This window comes from Suricata suricatta, chromosome 17, assembly GCF_006229205.1.
Source record: "Suricata suricatta isolate VVHF042 chromosome 17, meerkat_22Aug2017_6uvM2_HiC, whole genome shotgun sequence".
NCBI lineage: Eukaryota > Metazoa > Chordata > Mammalia > Carnivora > Herpestidae > Suricata > Suricata suricatta.
The window spans coordinates 13,563,844-13,577,505 of NC_043716.1; the positions used below are offsets into that span (position 1 = coordinate 13,563,844).

At 54.0% G+C, this 13,662-nt stretch overlaps 1 protein-coding gene across 4 annotated transcripts in view; it reads left to right on the top strand.

Annotated features, from left to right (window-relative positions):
• Positions 1-13,662, top strand: part of SMG6 (SMG6 nonsense mediated mRNA decay factor) — a 226,143-nt gene that overhangs the window by 209,517 nt on the left and 2,964 nt on the right. For all 4 annotated transcript variants that reach the window (XM_029927433.1, XM_029927432.1, XM_029927430.1 and 1 more), the window contains 3 exons: positions 8,004-8,157; positions 11,082-11,293; positions 11,601-11,682. In XM_029927433.1, the coding sequence (XP_029783293.1) occupies positions 8,004-8,157; positions 11,082-11,293; positions 11,601-11,682 (448 nt within the window). The remainder of the gene's footprint in view (positions 1-8,003; positions 8,158-11,081; positions 11,294-11,600; positions 11,683-13,662) is intronic.

Consider the following 13,662-nt stretch of genomic DNA (forward strand, 5'->3'; position numbering starts at 1 on the left):
CTCCCTGCTCTCCTGTCTGTGCACATCGCCACAGATGCAGCTCTAGGCCATGTTCTGACTTGGATTAGAGCAGTCCAGAACCCATGCATTGCACAACTCTAGGGGGTGCTGTTTACTTGGTAGTCTGCGAATGTGCAGTCTGCACCCTGGGATCCTCTCCTTCTCATTGCCTCCAGGGCACCTCGCCTGTGGTCATCCTTCCCTTCCCAAAAGGACCACTCCCCTGCCCAGAAATTGTTGGTGCCTCTGCTTCACTAGTAAAGTCTAATTCCTTATTATGGCATTTAAGGTCTTCTTGTCTGTTCCCAGTGTTTTCCCAGCCTTGTCTCCTCTCCCCCATGAGCTTTACAAGCTGTGTGGCATTGGGTAAATTAGTGAACTTCTATAAAACTGTTTTCTCATCTATGAAATGAAAGTGGTAACAGTACCTACCTCAGAAAGACAGTGCATGTAAAGTGCCTGTCCAGACACTAGCGCCCTTCTGCCCAGACAACATACTAACCATCCTCTCCTCTCACTGTCCCCTGATGTACTCTACCCTTTCCACTCTCAGGTCTCCGTCCATGCTGTCCCCTCAGACGAGAATAGCCTTTTCCTGCTCCACATGTCCTGTTGAAACTCTTGTCTTCCTTTAGTCCTCAGATGAAACTCCATCTCCCCAGTGAAGCCTTCCCTGATACCCCTCAGGAGGAATTCATCCCTCTCTGCTCAGTGTTCCTGTGGCACTGATTTATACTTCATTTCTGAAACTTGTATCATGTCTCGTATTACCGTTATTTCTGGACTTGTTCCCCACCCAGCCCCACCCCCACTGTACTGTGAACTCCTTAGAAGCAAGTACCATGCCTCCATCTCAGTGTAATAAGTGGTAGTGAGCATCTGCTAGACTGGTGGCCAGGGGAACACAGGAGTAAACCAAAGAAGTCCCACCCCAGAAGGTACAGGGTGTACAGTGAATGGAGGAGCCAGTGACTTGAGGTGTGAGCATGCGTTGTGGCCAGAGGGAAGCAGAGGATGCTGTAGGAGCACATGCCATGGGGCATGGCCTCGTCAAGAGCTCCTCGCTCAGTTGGCCTCTCCAGCAACAGGCAGTACCTTGAAAACCAGAGGTCTTGTGTGAGGCCTGATGTCTGGTGCCCGGGGCTACCCCTGCTTGGGAGCTTTGTGCCCCCTGTCACCCCCTTCAGAGCAGGCTGCTCGGGCCTGGGCACCACAGGCCTGCTATGGGCCAGCTGGGGCTTAGGTTGCTGTGGCCCCTTTAAGAATAGGCCCCACATGCTCCACTGCTGGCGGCCCTGCCTCCTGTCAGCCTTCTTCCTCCAGCCTCACAGCCACAGGAGGATTTCTCAGCAGAGGAAAAATTCCCCCCTTCCTTCCCCCCCCCCTTTTAGTGCCCGGGGCCCTTCACTTCCATAATTCTTCATTTTCCAGCCTTGAACGCAAGCCAGACACATCTGTCTGGCCATATGCGTGAACCCTGGAGTCTGTGCCGAGGTGGCTGTAAAACAGGGCCGGTGAAGGCCCTTCTGGGAGAGCACACACATGTGTGTGCCCTCGGGCCATTGGCTCTCTGCCCAGAACCACGGGGCTGCAGCACTCCAAACCCATGTTAACCTTTTCTTATTTTTCCTCTTTTTGTTTAATTTAAGGGGGAAAAATCCCAAGGAAAAGGTATAAATTGTCCTGGGAGTGGGGGAGAGGCTCCTAGCTGGAGAGGCCATTATTGTTGGCAGGTACCTGGGTCACACTAATACAATAAGGAAGAGAGGAGCATCGGGTGAATTAAGATTGGAGAGATGGGCTGTAAATTACACTGCTCTGAACTCCATCAGTCTCCAGGGGTGTTAACCGAGAGGTGTAAGGCAAGTCCCCAGCTCCCGGCGCCTTTTACAGATGCAGCAAAACAGGAACCACACATGTTTGGGGAAGGGGATATGAAGATGGAGTTGAAAAAAAATCCTCCTGGCCCCCACGATGGCTATAAAGTCCAACTGAGATCTGGGGTTGTAGCCACACCCCCACTTCCCTTCTTCCACCTAGACCCCTGGGCCCAGGCTCATCTGTGGGATGGGGGAGGTGAGGCCAGGCCTCCCTCCGCAGCCCATCCCTCCCCGCTTCCGGCCTTGCACAGAGGCTGGTGAGTAGGGGCAACTGGGGGTCAGGAAAGGGGTGTGGGTAGCTCTCGGGGCCTGTGCAGCTGGAACCACGGCACCCAGGCAAGTCCCTGAATACTGGGGGGCCAAGACCGCCCACCTGGGGCTTTGAGGCCACACTCTCTGGCTCACCCCAGGCTTTGCCTGTTGCCTGAGACACCTCTTCACGTTAGGTTGGTTCTGCCCACCTTGATGCTTTCTGACTGAGTCCTTTTCATTCCCACTGTCATTCTTGGGAGGTGTCCGGAGACCAGAGCGCAGGGCACGTGGTTTGTCTGGGCAGTTGGTCTAAGGTGTTTCAGTCCTAATAAGGCCCCTAGGGCTAAACAGTCACTGAAAATCTGCCTCTCGGCATGAGGTGTGGCCTCTTGGCACCTCCTCCTGGCCCTGTGAACCCCCCCCCTGCTTCCACGAGGCTCTGCTGTGATTTGTGCTGCTGTCGGGTGGGGTCGGGTTTCCTGAGCAGTTGCAAACATCCCACCTGAAACATAACAGGCTCTTCCTCTGGCCACAGCTATTGTTTCCCTCAACATTATGGCCACAGTCTTGCTCTGTAGCCAGCAATGACATGTGTTCTGAAAATAGCTTGGCTCCCCTGTCCCCTTCCCGCCCACCCACCCTCCTGAAGATGCAGTCACTCCTTTGTGGTGGCCCCAGGAGTTTCACTCTAAATATAGCTGCGGCCCATTCACACTGCCACCCGGCTGGGGGAGGGTGGTGCTGTGGAACAATGGGGCACACACAGAGCCCCCCACACCTGTATGGAAGCTAGCGGAAGGCAGACACTCAGCCCTGGCTCCTAGCGGTCGGAGGCAGGGCGGGAGCAACTGCACTACCAGGCCAGGGGCACGTTCACACCGGGGCAGGAAAGCACATGCGCCTGCAGGGCTGGGCAGCCACCCGCCCTCCTCGAGCCATTCCGGAGCCCACTGCCGCCTCTCCACAGGCCGTGGCTCTGGGTCTCCAGTTTGCTCCAGCCACTCGCCTCCCTGGCTTCTGCGGCGTCCACAGGCTCCGGTCCCCCTACAGAAGGACCAGTCAGGCTGTTGGCCGGAGCAGCACCCTTAGGCTAGTATGGCTTAGAGCAAGCCCAGAGGTGTCATGCTCGCCCTGCCACTCCCTCTCCATCAGGAAAAGGCACACTTCCTGGGCATTTTCAGAACAAGAGTTATGGGATAAAATTCAAGGCGATTGTCTGTAAAATACCCTCCAACTCTGAGATTCTGTGATTGAGCTCACCAAGTGAGGTATTGTTAAAGAAACTACAGGAAAAGAAGACCATTCTCCTTGTGAACTCTTTACAGTTTGAAAATAAAATCAGTCCTCATAAAACTATACTAAGTAGCAAGCAAGTCATCCTGATTGTAACTTTTGTTTTGTTTTGTTTTTTGTGATTGTAACTTTGAAAAAGAAAGCAAGCACACATTAAGTTTCCTGGTACTGACTTTGAACATCCTGAGAAGGGATCCCTAAAAGGAAATTTCCCCATGAGCACCCACCCTACATGAAGCCATTGACCGTGCCCAAGGGTGGCCCATGGTGCTGCCTGCTCTCTTTTGATAGTAAATACAGTATCTGCTCCCTTTGGTTTCTGTGGCTCGAGAAGGAACTGCCTGCCTGCCCTGTCCATGGTTATGTCACCAACTATTCCTATTTTTTATTTCATTTCCATTTTTCATTTTTAAAAAGCCTTCTATGCCATTAAAGAAAAAAGAGACAATAAGAGTACCATGAGTCTTATCACAGAAGTCAGCAGTCCCCTCTCCTCTCCCCATCTCCAGCTCTGCTCCCAAGTGGTTTCCCCAGATCGTTATCCTCCTGGACAATACAGAAAGTGAAAAATGGAGCTGGGCAGGAGGAAGGGAAACCGACACTTATGAGGGTATTAATTCATGTATCAGGCATTTTCTTAGATACCTTCATATACAAAGTGAGCATAGAAATTTGCTGTGGCACAGAACTTCTTGTTTCTGGTGAAGACATTGCTCTGGCCAGAAAGGCCCAAAGATAAATGATTCTATCACCCAGTAGAGGGACGGAAGCAGCCACACTCCCTGTGGAGCCCTAAGTGGAAGGAAGACATAAGAAGGCCTTCTCTCAATGTGACTGTGCTTCATGACCTGGATTCTTCAAGTTCGACGGCTCCTGTGTGAGCTAATTGCAATACCTTTTATTTACTAATTCTCAGTGTCCCAGTTTTCAGTGGGTCAGCATCCCCAAACCATCCCCACAGTCTAGAAGGAACTTGACCTATAAAGAGGCCTCCTTCCAAGCCTGTTAGCTTCCTCATTAGATGTTACTGTGGATTATCTCTTTCCCAGTTCCCCACTGCCTTGCTCAAGGATGCTCTCATATTTCAGAGAAAGTTGGCTACTTAGCACCTTCCAGAAACAGAATTGAGTTCTTTTTTTCCTTCCACACTTGATGACAACTTGGTCCTTACTACCAGTGGTGTGATTCCAAGTGTCCAAGCTTTCCTTGGGTTCCCAGTTCATTCTCCAAGGACCATCGTGGCCCAGCCTTAGCTGCAGCGAGGAGGGTTCCTGTGGACCTCTCCTTCCAGGTCAGCACACTTGACTCCAGGCCAGGGCCAGTCTGTCTGAATCACAGCATTCCAGTTGAGCCCCCCTCACCCCCACCAGAGGCTTCTGCAGCTTTTTACTCATACAAACAAAAATAAATCTCACTACCGGCCTCTGAACTCCACAGCAGCTTGCTTCCCCCGTCTCCCCAAGCGTCCCATGGCTGTGAGTGGGGACTTGGCACCATTCCCCACCGACATCACTTTTTCACTCCCTGCGCATCCTGTGTCCTTCTCTCACCGTGCGACCCAGAGATCGGAATGGGACGTGACGGCCGGCACAGGCGCCGTGCACAGCTGCCAGGAATCTGACGGGTAAAATCTGGAAAAGTTGGGAGGGCAAATGCTAAACACACACAAACACACACACACACACACACACACACACACACACACACACAGCACTGCTCAGAGAGGGCCGGAAACACAGACACCCACAGAAGAAGGCCTGTGGACTCCCGGCCCCTCATCTGTCTGCCATTCTTTTGAAACGGACTGGGGCAGTCTCATGACCCAGGTATGACACCCCCCTAGAGGCCCACAGGTACCCCAGGAGAAGGGGGAGCAGCTTCATTTAACCTCCTGAGACTCTGTGAGGGCATGTGGGGAACAGGAAGCAGTTGTGTGGTGACTCACTAGGCAGAGCCAGGTTAAGGGAAGTTGTCTGCGGGCGTCCCTGGGACCGGATGATGGCAGCACAGCTCCAACCACCCTCATACAGCTTGACCCCACCCCACCCCTGGGGAACCAACGAGGTTGCCACCTCCCTGAGAGCCCGTGGCCTTTGTTCACCTTTCTTGGCCCAGAGCCAGAGGTCTGAGAACTCAGACAGAGCTTCCCTGTACCCTACTCCTAGGTGTTTCTTCTGTCCTGTCATCAGAACACACAAGCAGGCTGTCAGCCCTCAGCCTCCCTTGTTCACCTGGCTTAAAAAGGCCAGCTCTCTAAAGGTGGGATGGTTCAGGGTCTCAGGAGCTCATCTGTGTCCATGCAGGGTGAAGAGTAGCAGCCAGGTCCTCCTCTTTAGAGTCAAAGCAGAGCTGGCCTTCCACTTCTGGAGGCAGGAAAACTAACATGTGAGGAGTCTCAGTGGGGTGGTGGCAGAGAATAGTGCTCAGGTCCCTGAGCCCCTGTCCTCTCCCAGCCAGTGTCACTGTTCTGTTCCTTCTCCCCCAGAAACACAGAGATTTGGGGGCCTGTGATACCAGGAAGAATGTTCCTGGCAGTGGAGAAGCTGGATAGAGAACAGCAAGACCTAGGGAAATGAGCAGCTGGACTGCCGACGCTCCCATGAGGAAGAAGACTAGAGCCCCTGTTCTTTTTCTTTCATTAAAAAAAAATTTTTTTTTAACATTCATTTTTGAGAAACACAGCATGAGCAGGGGAAGGGCAGAGAGAGGGAGACATAGAATCCAAACCAGGCTCCGGGGTCCCAGCCATCAGCACAGAGCCCGACGTGGGGCTCAAACCCACGAACCGTGAGATCATGACCTGAGCTGAAGTCGGGACACAACCAGCTGACCCACCCAGGAGCCCCCATCAGAGTGCCGGTTCTTACAGAACACCCGAGCCATTAAACAGTGGCCGGTGTCAATTCGATTTGAAGAAAAAAATGAAAAAAAATTTTTTTAATGGCACAAGGGGAGTTTAGTGGACTGGATGTCATTGTGCAGTTGGTAGCTCCATGGGGAGGGACTGCCACCCAAGTCCCCTGGGGAAGATGGCCAGCAGCAGGGGTGCTTTCCCCTGCTGAGGTGACAGCAGCAGAATGACTTCATCAGACTGGGCCTCTCAGCCGTGTTTCTCATGCCTGCCTGTGGCCTGTGGCCTGTGCCTTCCACCAGCTGTGGTGGCAGTGGCAGCAACGACTTACTCATAGGAAGAGGTCCCCAGTAGGTCACAGAGAAGCCACCCCCAGCATTCAGAGGCATGCCCTTTCAGTTTTACTGTCGTTGCCAGTGAAACCCGAGCACCTTCCTCCCTGACTGTTGGTGGCCGGGGCCCAGCACTGTGGGACCCGTCTCCGTTGGCACGCACACTTCTCCTCCTGCCCTGAGCCCGTGTCTGTGTCCTTGCTGGTTGGCATGTGGCAGGAGATCACGAGAGGGCAGGACAGGGCTGGGCCCTGGCGGCCTGGCCCCTGCCAGGTTTTTGTCGTGCCCTCCTGCTGTGCACACAGGGAGCATACTATCTGGGCAGATGCCAGCAAATCATTTTGCTTCTTAGCCATGGTCCCCACAAGAGGAAGCAGCACAACAGTGACCATGTTCTGTAGTGACAGACCCAGAGCCTGTCTCAGAGGGCCGCTGCCACTTGGGGCTCTGTCAGAGTTGAGAAAGTCGGGCTTTCACAGATGGGCATGGAGCGTCCCTGAAAGATGGGAATGTCCATCAGACAGACGAGCCCCCAGGCCATGTGCTCTTCGCGGCGTGGTGCCCAGACCGATGGTGCTGCGTAAAGTACACGGAAGACACGTTGCCTTTTTCGTGTGGAAGTAGAGCTTGCACTAGTAAACTTGATAAAGTGGTTATTGTTGCTTAAGAGCCTAAGTCAATTTCATGAAAGAAAAAAAAACACCAAGTAAATAATCCTACAGGTTGTGCAGAGCAGCGGCAGAGGAGCACAGGCAGAACACAGGACCCACGTTGAGGAAGCACTGCTGCTGGGCAGGGGTGGCCCGCGTCAGCCTGGGTGTTGCTCTCTGCGAGCATGTGAGCTGGGTCCAAATCTGGCACGCCGTATGGACCCCTGCTGCTGCGCCTGTTAATGATTCGTTGTCAGCATCACTGGTTTTGTATAGTCTTTGAGTTTAACCTTTGTTTTCTGATGACCCAGTGAAGTAAACTGAAAGAACAAATGCACTCTATATAAAGTGTTCACGCTGAGCAGTTCCCCCTCTGTATGCTGACTAGATCGTGTGTGTGAAACCACTTTCCTATCCAAGGAAGCTGACTCCCCCTTAGTGATTTTTAGCCCCGGCTCGGTCTTTCAGAAACCTGTACTGTTTAATACCATCAGGGCTCTCTCTGTCCGAGGCAGGGTTTTAGTCACACGCCGTTCCCCTGACCATCTAGTCTGTGTTGATTGTTATTGCAGTACTTTGCCCAGCCCTTGGGCCGGTCCCTCAGGCCTGACAGGAGCTGGCTGTCCCTCTGGAGCGAGGAGAGTTTCAGGGGGCAGGATGCTGACACACTGTGTAGTCAGGGCCCTGGCTCGTCCACCCGCTTGCCTACTCACTCTGGCTCACTCACCGTTCTGTGTCCCTGTAGGCTGTCCTGGAGGACCAGAGTCAGATGAGGCAGATGGAGCTCGAGATCAGACCCTTGTTCCTTGTACCAGACACCAACGGCTTCATTGACCACCTGGCCAGTCTGGCACGGCTGCTGGAGAGCAGGAAGTACATCCTGGTGGTGCCCCTCATCGGTGAGTCAGGCCTGAGCAACCCCGCACGTGCGCAGCAGCCCCCTCTACGCACATGCCCCACGGCCCGGGGGGCCACGCAGGTGAGGGAGCCCCATGGCGTGTGTGTGACAGGATTTGCAGGGAAGTGGGGTGTGCGTGGGGCAAGGAAAATTGTTTAATAATCAAAGCAGTTCAAATTATTATGGCTGATCCATGGCTTAAACTGCTTGAGCAAATGGACTCCTGTGTCCCAGCAACCAGAGGCTGCGTGAGCCCAGCCCTTGTTTTTATCCTTATAAAGCTTGCAGTAAAACAGCAAAGCTGGTTCCCGTTATTGGTAAACACTCAGCCCTGGCAGATAACGGCAGTGCTGCTGGGTGGTCTGGCAGGGAGGCTGGGAGGATTTTGAAGTGGTTAGATGCCTTTGGTCTGATTGTCTTGTAGCTTTTCTTGATCATGCTGTTGGTTCGAGGTAGCATTCTTCTGGCCGGTGTCACCCGAAGGCCAGGCTGACGGAAACCCTCCAGAGCAAGCCCTTGGCTCATGCCTGTGGATTCCTGCCACTTGGGCCCTCACCGCTGTCTGGTCACTGGTGCTGGTGCAGGGTCAGCATCTCAGAACCCAGCTAGCTTGCTTCCACCCTCAGGCCAGAAGAGCCCAGCTGGGCTGTCTCCAGGGGACTGTCTAGGCACTGTCATAGTTCTTGGAGCTGTGGTGGGTCAGCCTGAGGATGGGCTGTGGGCTTGGGGCTCCTGATATCACTCATAGAGCTCATGTAGCTGATAGCCATGCTATGGAGGGAGAGGGCCTGGGAGGCGACTGGCTTTTCAGTGTCCCCTTCTCAGGAGCCAGTTCATGATCCTTGTCCTCTAGAAAAGCTGCCAGACTGGCAGTCTGCCTGCCAGGCCACCTCTGACATCCATGCCAAGATGTTCCATTGGGCCTCCCCTCCTAGTCCCAAGTGTCTTAGTGCCAGATGAGGGTGGAAACAAAGGGCAGGAAACATCCGCCCCTGCAGAGGCTATAGAACCCTGGGGGGTTGTGGGAAACACGTTAGCACCACCTGAGAATGTTGGCACTGAAGCAGCCCTCGTCCCGCCTCCACCCTCCCTGTCTTCCTTCCCCCTCCCCATGTGGCCTGGCCAGAACCTCTTAAACCCAGGCCTTTAGACCTAAGGGAAGGCTGTCTGTTCTTCAAAAGTGGAGCAGCAAGACCATCAAGTTGTTCCAGCTTTCCCTCTTCCTTCACAGCGTCCTGGGGTGGGGCAGCGCTCAGGATAATGTGTGTCCGTGCTTTCCTACCCAGAGTTTTAGGAAGAAGAAAGTGAGTGAGTGGTCACTTTTTTGCTAGTGGTCAGGAAATGATATAACTGAGAGAGGTTGCTTACATCTCAGGAGCCCCCTAAGACTTGGAAGGAGGCTCAAGCACTATCAGAAGCTAGCAGGGGTCTTGGTCACCAGCACCATTTGTGCCCCTACGGTGTGCTCAGGCTCCTTGTCCCTGATGGATCTCATGGAAGGCAGAGCTGCAAGCCCTTGGCCTTGGGGAACTTGTGGTTCAGTAGGGAAAGCCAGATATGGTAGGGAGGGAGCAAATAGATGAGAAAACCCACAGGGAAGGGGCACATGTAGAATAAATTGATGGCCCCCTTGGGTGCTGGGAGACAAGCTTCCTACAGCAGTGTGGGCCAGCGTCTGTGAGCCTTCTTCGGCTGGGCTGGGCCCTCGAGTCTCAGCGGCTGTAAAGGGGACTCCTGTTAAGTGAGGCTCCCTCGGTGGATTCCTGCTCTGTGTCCAGAGCACAAAGGGTTAAGCCGACAGCTTTCCCTGCTTGTTTCTTGTGCTCTTTAACCTGCTCCTGCTCCTTAGGCCTGACCCTAGCATCAAGAAGCCCCGCCTGGTGCAGAAGCACAAACAAGCTTCCCCTTTGAAGCCTGTTTAGTTTGGAAGCAGGAAGGAGATTTTGGGATGGAATACCAGTTTTTCGTGTTTGATGTTCTGTTTAGTGTACCATACACCCATCTACCACCACTTCGCAGCCTCAACCATACATTGTGTGGACATGCAGCAGCCTTAGGTTGCTGACAGCATGGGCTGTGTGTGTGTGTGTGTGTGTGTGTGTGTGTGTGTGTGTGTGTGTGTGTTTCCACATGGGCCCTTTCCAGAATACCCAGACAGTGAGTGCCAGGCTCACCATGGAACAGCATGCTCACGCCGACTCCCCGAGCCATGAATCATTGCACTGAGGAGAGGCCTCAGACCCCAAACTCTCCCGGAGCCCCCAAGGAGTGCATATTTCCCACTTGACCTCAGGCTTTTGGCTGGAATTTTGGAAAGAATCTTCACCAGAAAATGAAGCCGTGTCCCAGACACATAGGCAGGCAGACACATACACACACACATTCACACACACAAGCACGTGCAGTATCAGCGGAGTGTATGTGCCAAGGGCACGGTTTGAGGGAATGCCACAGCCCTTGCAAGTAAGGCCGTGACTGTTGCTTCCCATTTGGTGACCTGTCTGCACTGTGCCAGGGAATAGGACTTAGAACTTTGCCCCTTGTGAGCTGCTGTGGTTGGAGGCCCAGGTTGATTTGGGGTGGGGGTGCCTCTTGCCCTGTAGCAGCTACCCTTGCCTCTCTTGAGAAACTCTTTCAATTTGATCCTATAACTAAGGAATGTGATGGAGGGGCCAGGTTTCTTCTTCTGAACACAGCAGCTCCAGAAAATCCGTGTAAGTTCCTTCTTGGAGGAGGGCGGGGCCCAGGGGAAGAGGCAGAAAGATAGAACTCTGTGGAAAGTCTGGGACGCTTCTGGCCTCCCAAGTTCTCCTAGCATCATTGGAAGACTCCTTTGGGCGAGATGGATCCTGTAGTCTGGAAGGGGCTGGCTGGGAACGTGAGCCAAGGGAACTGATAACCTTGTGGGACTTTGTCTCATCACAGTGATCAATGAGCTGGACGGCCTGGCCAAGGGGCAGGAGACAGACCACCGGGCTGGGGGTTATGCCCGTGTGGTGCAAGAAAAGGCCCGGAAGTCCATCGAATTCCTTGAGCGGCGATTTGAGAGTCGGGACTCTTGCCTACGGGCCCTGACCAGCCGTGGCAATGAACTCGAATCCATTGCCTTCCGCAGCGAGGACATTACTGGCCAACTGGTAAGACCGGTGGCAGAAAGGGAGAGCCCACAGCCAACCTCAGAATAGGGTCTCCAAGAAGTCAGGCAGCTCAGGGAGCCTAGGCAGCTGAGGGGGACAGCCACCATCAAGGTCCAGGAAAGGAAGTTCTGTGTCCCCTAGATCATTCTTGGCGCAGTTGGAGCCAACCAAGCAGGGCCAGAACATGTCTGGGAGGGACTCTGGGATGTGATATTCCCCAGGACCCCAGAGCCAAAAGTATACCTGTGCCTCCTCCGAATGGCGCCCCCTCCTGCCCAGTGGCACTTCTCACACTTTCTTCCTCCAGGGTAACAACGATGACCTGATCCTCTCCTGCTGCCTCCACTACTGCAAAGACAAGGCCAAGGACTTCATGCCCACCAACAAAGGTACCTCTGCCTCAGGATCATCCATTCCCATGCCTTACCATCCTCAGCCTTAGGAAGGGGTCCCTCCCCCACCAGCTCTGGCCTGGGAAATTTGAAGAATAGGAGGTCAGGTTTGATGCAAGCCTCAGGCCAGCCTCTGGAAACCCAACTTCCCTGTCACAGCTTCCCCCACTCCCAGGTGGACCCTGGGCCAACTAGGGGTGGACCTAGCCCAGGAAGCCAGGCTCTAGGCAGTGAGCTTTCCACTCAGCATGGATCCATTTCCTTTCTTGGGTCCTCAGTGAGTTCTCTGACAGCAAGAATGCCTTTATGATTCAGTGTGACTTATTCTGGCCATGGTCTCCTGAGCCCAGCCCTCCGCAGCTCTGAGAGGACAGTCCCCAGTGTTCCCTAGGGCCCACCTCCCTGTTCTTGGCCATGCTCACACTCTTAGTTCAACTCTGAATGTTTGCTCTCTGTCAGGCTGGTGGCGGAGGTACTTCCCCAGTGAATAGCAGGCCTTCTCTTCCTGTCTTGGTGTCATATGCTGCCACACTTTGGGGGCAGGTGACAGCTTGAGGACCAAGCCCTCAGCCTCATTTTTAAGACCTTTTTGGTGATTGGAGTCTTGTCCTTGGCCTAAAGGCCCACCCTGGGGCTCACTTCCAGGGGCTTGAGCACCTCATCCTCAACCCAGAATGCTTTCCCACGTGGCCCATCAGAGTCCCCAAGGCTCAGGTGTTTTCTGCTCCTGGCTCCCAGGACTCTGATGTTTCTTCCTAGGATGTCCTAGCTCCGTGTCGTCTACACACTTGGTCTCTCTCTACGTATAGGGGACTATGTCGTGTCCTTTTCCTTCAGCCATTGTCACGCATCTCCCTTCCCTGCTCAGTGTCCTAGCCCTAGCTTCCAGACTAGCCAGGGCTCTGTCTTCCCCCGCTGCCACTCCTGCCGGAGTCTCTGCACCAGGGGCTGGTAATGAACCCACAAGTGCTGTTCTTCAGAGAGGTCCTGCCATGCGGCTTGTACACTCTGTCCCCCAGAGCCAGACCTGGCACCGTGAAGTGGTAAAAAGGAGTCCTGGCTGAACCGGCTGGGGAGCGTGTGCTCTCCCAGGCAGCTCCCTAGAGGGGCACCTCTGAGCGCGAGTTAGGCAAAACTGCAGGCCTTGTTGGGAAGTGCAGTGCAGATCCCGCTGCCGCCCCACCCAGCCTCAGAGCTGTTTCTTTCTCAGCAGAGACAAATGTTGGCTTTCGCCACCACCACCCCCACTTCACCCCAAACAGCCTACAGGAACCCATTGCCATCCTGGGGACCGCCCCTATCAGAATTACATCAGCAACGGCTAGTGTAATCAAACCCCATTTGTCAGTGTGAATTCTTAGCAGATTAACTTGTCAGATTCACAGAGAAACCGTCACTAAATGTTTATGTGTAAACGATGTTGAATTTTAAAATCATGTGGATTATGGCGGATGGGGCCTGACAAGATGACAGTCTCTGGTTTCTAACAAAGTGAAGTTACCAGTGTCAAAACAGAGGATGTTTATTGTTAAAAATGTCTGAAAGTATCCACAGAAACCCCTGCAGACCCCTGCCAGCAATGCAGGGCCTTAGTCAACTGACCTAAGGCCTGGGACTCTCTTGGTCCGAGCCTCAGGGCAGGAGTGATGGGGCTGCCTTGAGCAGCCGGCTGGGAACCCCGCATAGCACAGCCCAGCACCACCACGCCAGAGGGCCCCGGCCCAGGTCCATGCGTCCTGTCTGCTCAGACAGCCATCCTCTCCCCATCTGCCCACCACAGCCCCTCACCTCCCACCCCTCCTTCCACCTCTCCCCTCTGCTCACCAGCATCCGTCAGCCTCTCCCTCCCTCTTCCCCCAAACTCCTCCCAGGCTGATGGCCAGTTCTCAGCCTCCCTGCCTGGAGCTGGCAAGCCTGAAACCACGCAGGTCTGACCTGGACATTTGTGATTGCCCAGCCCCGCCAGCCCCCCCCCCC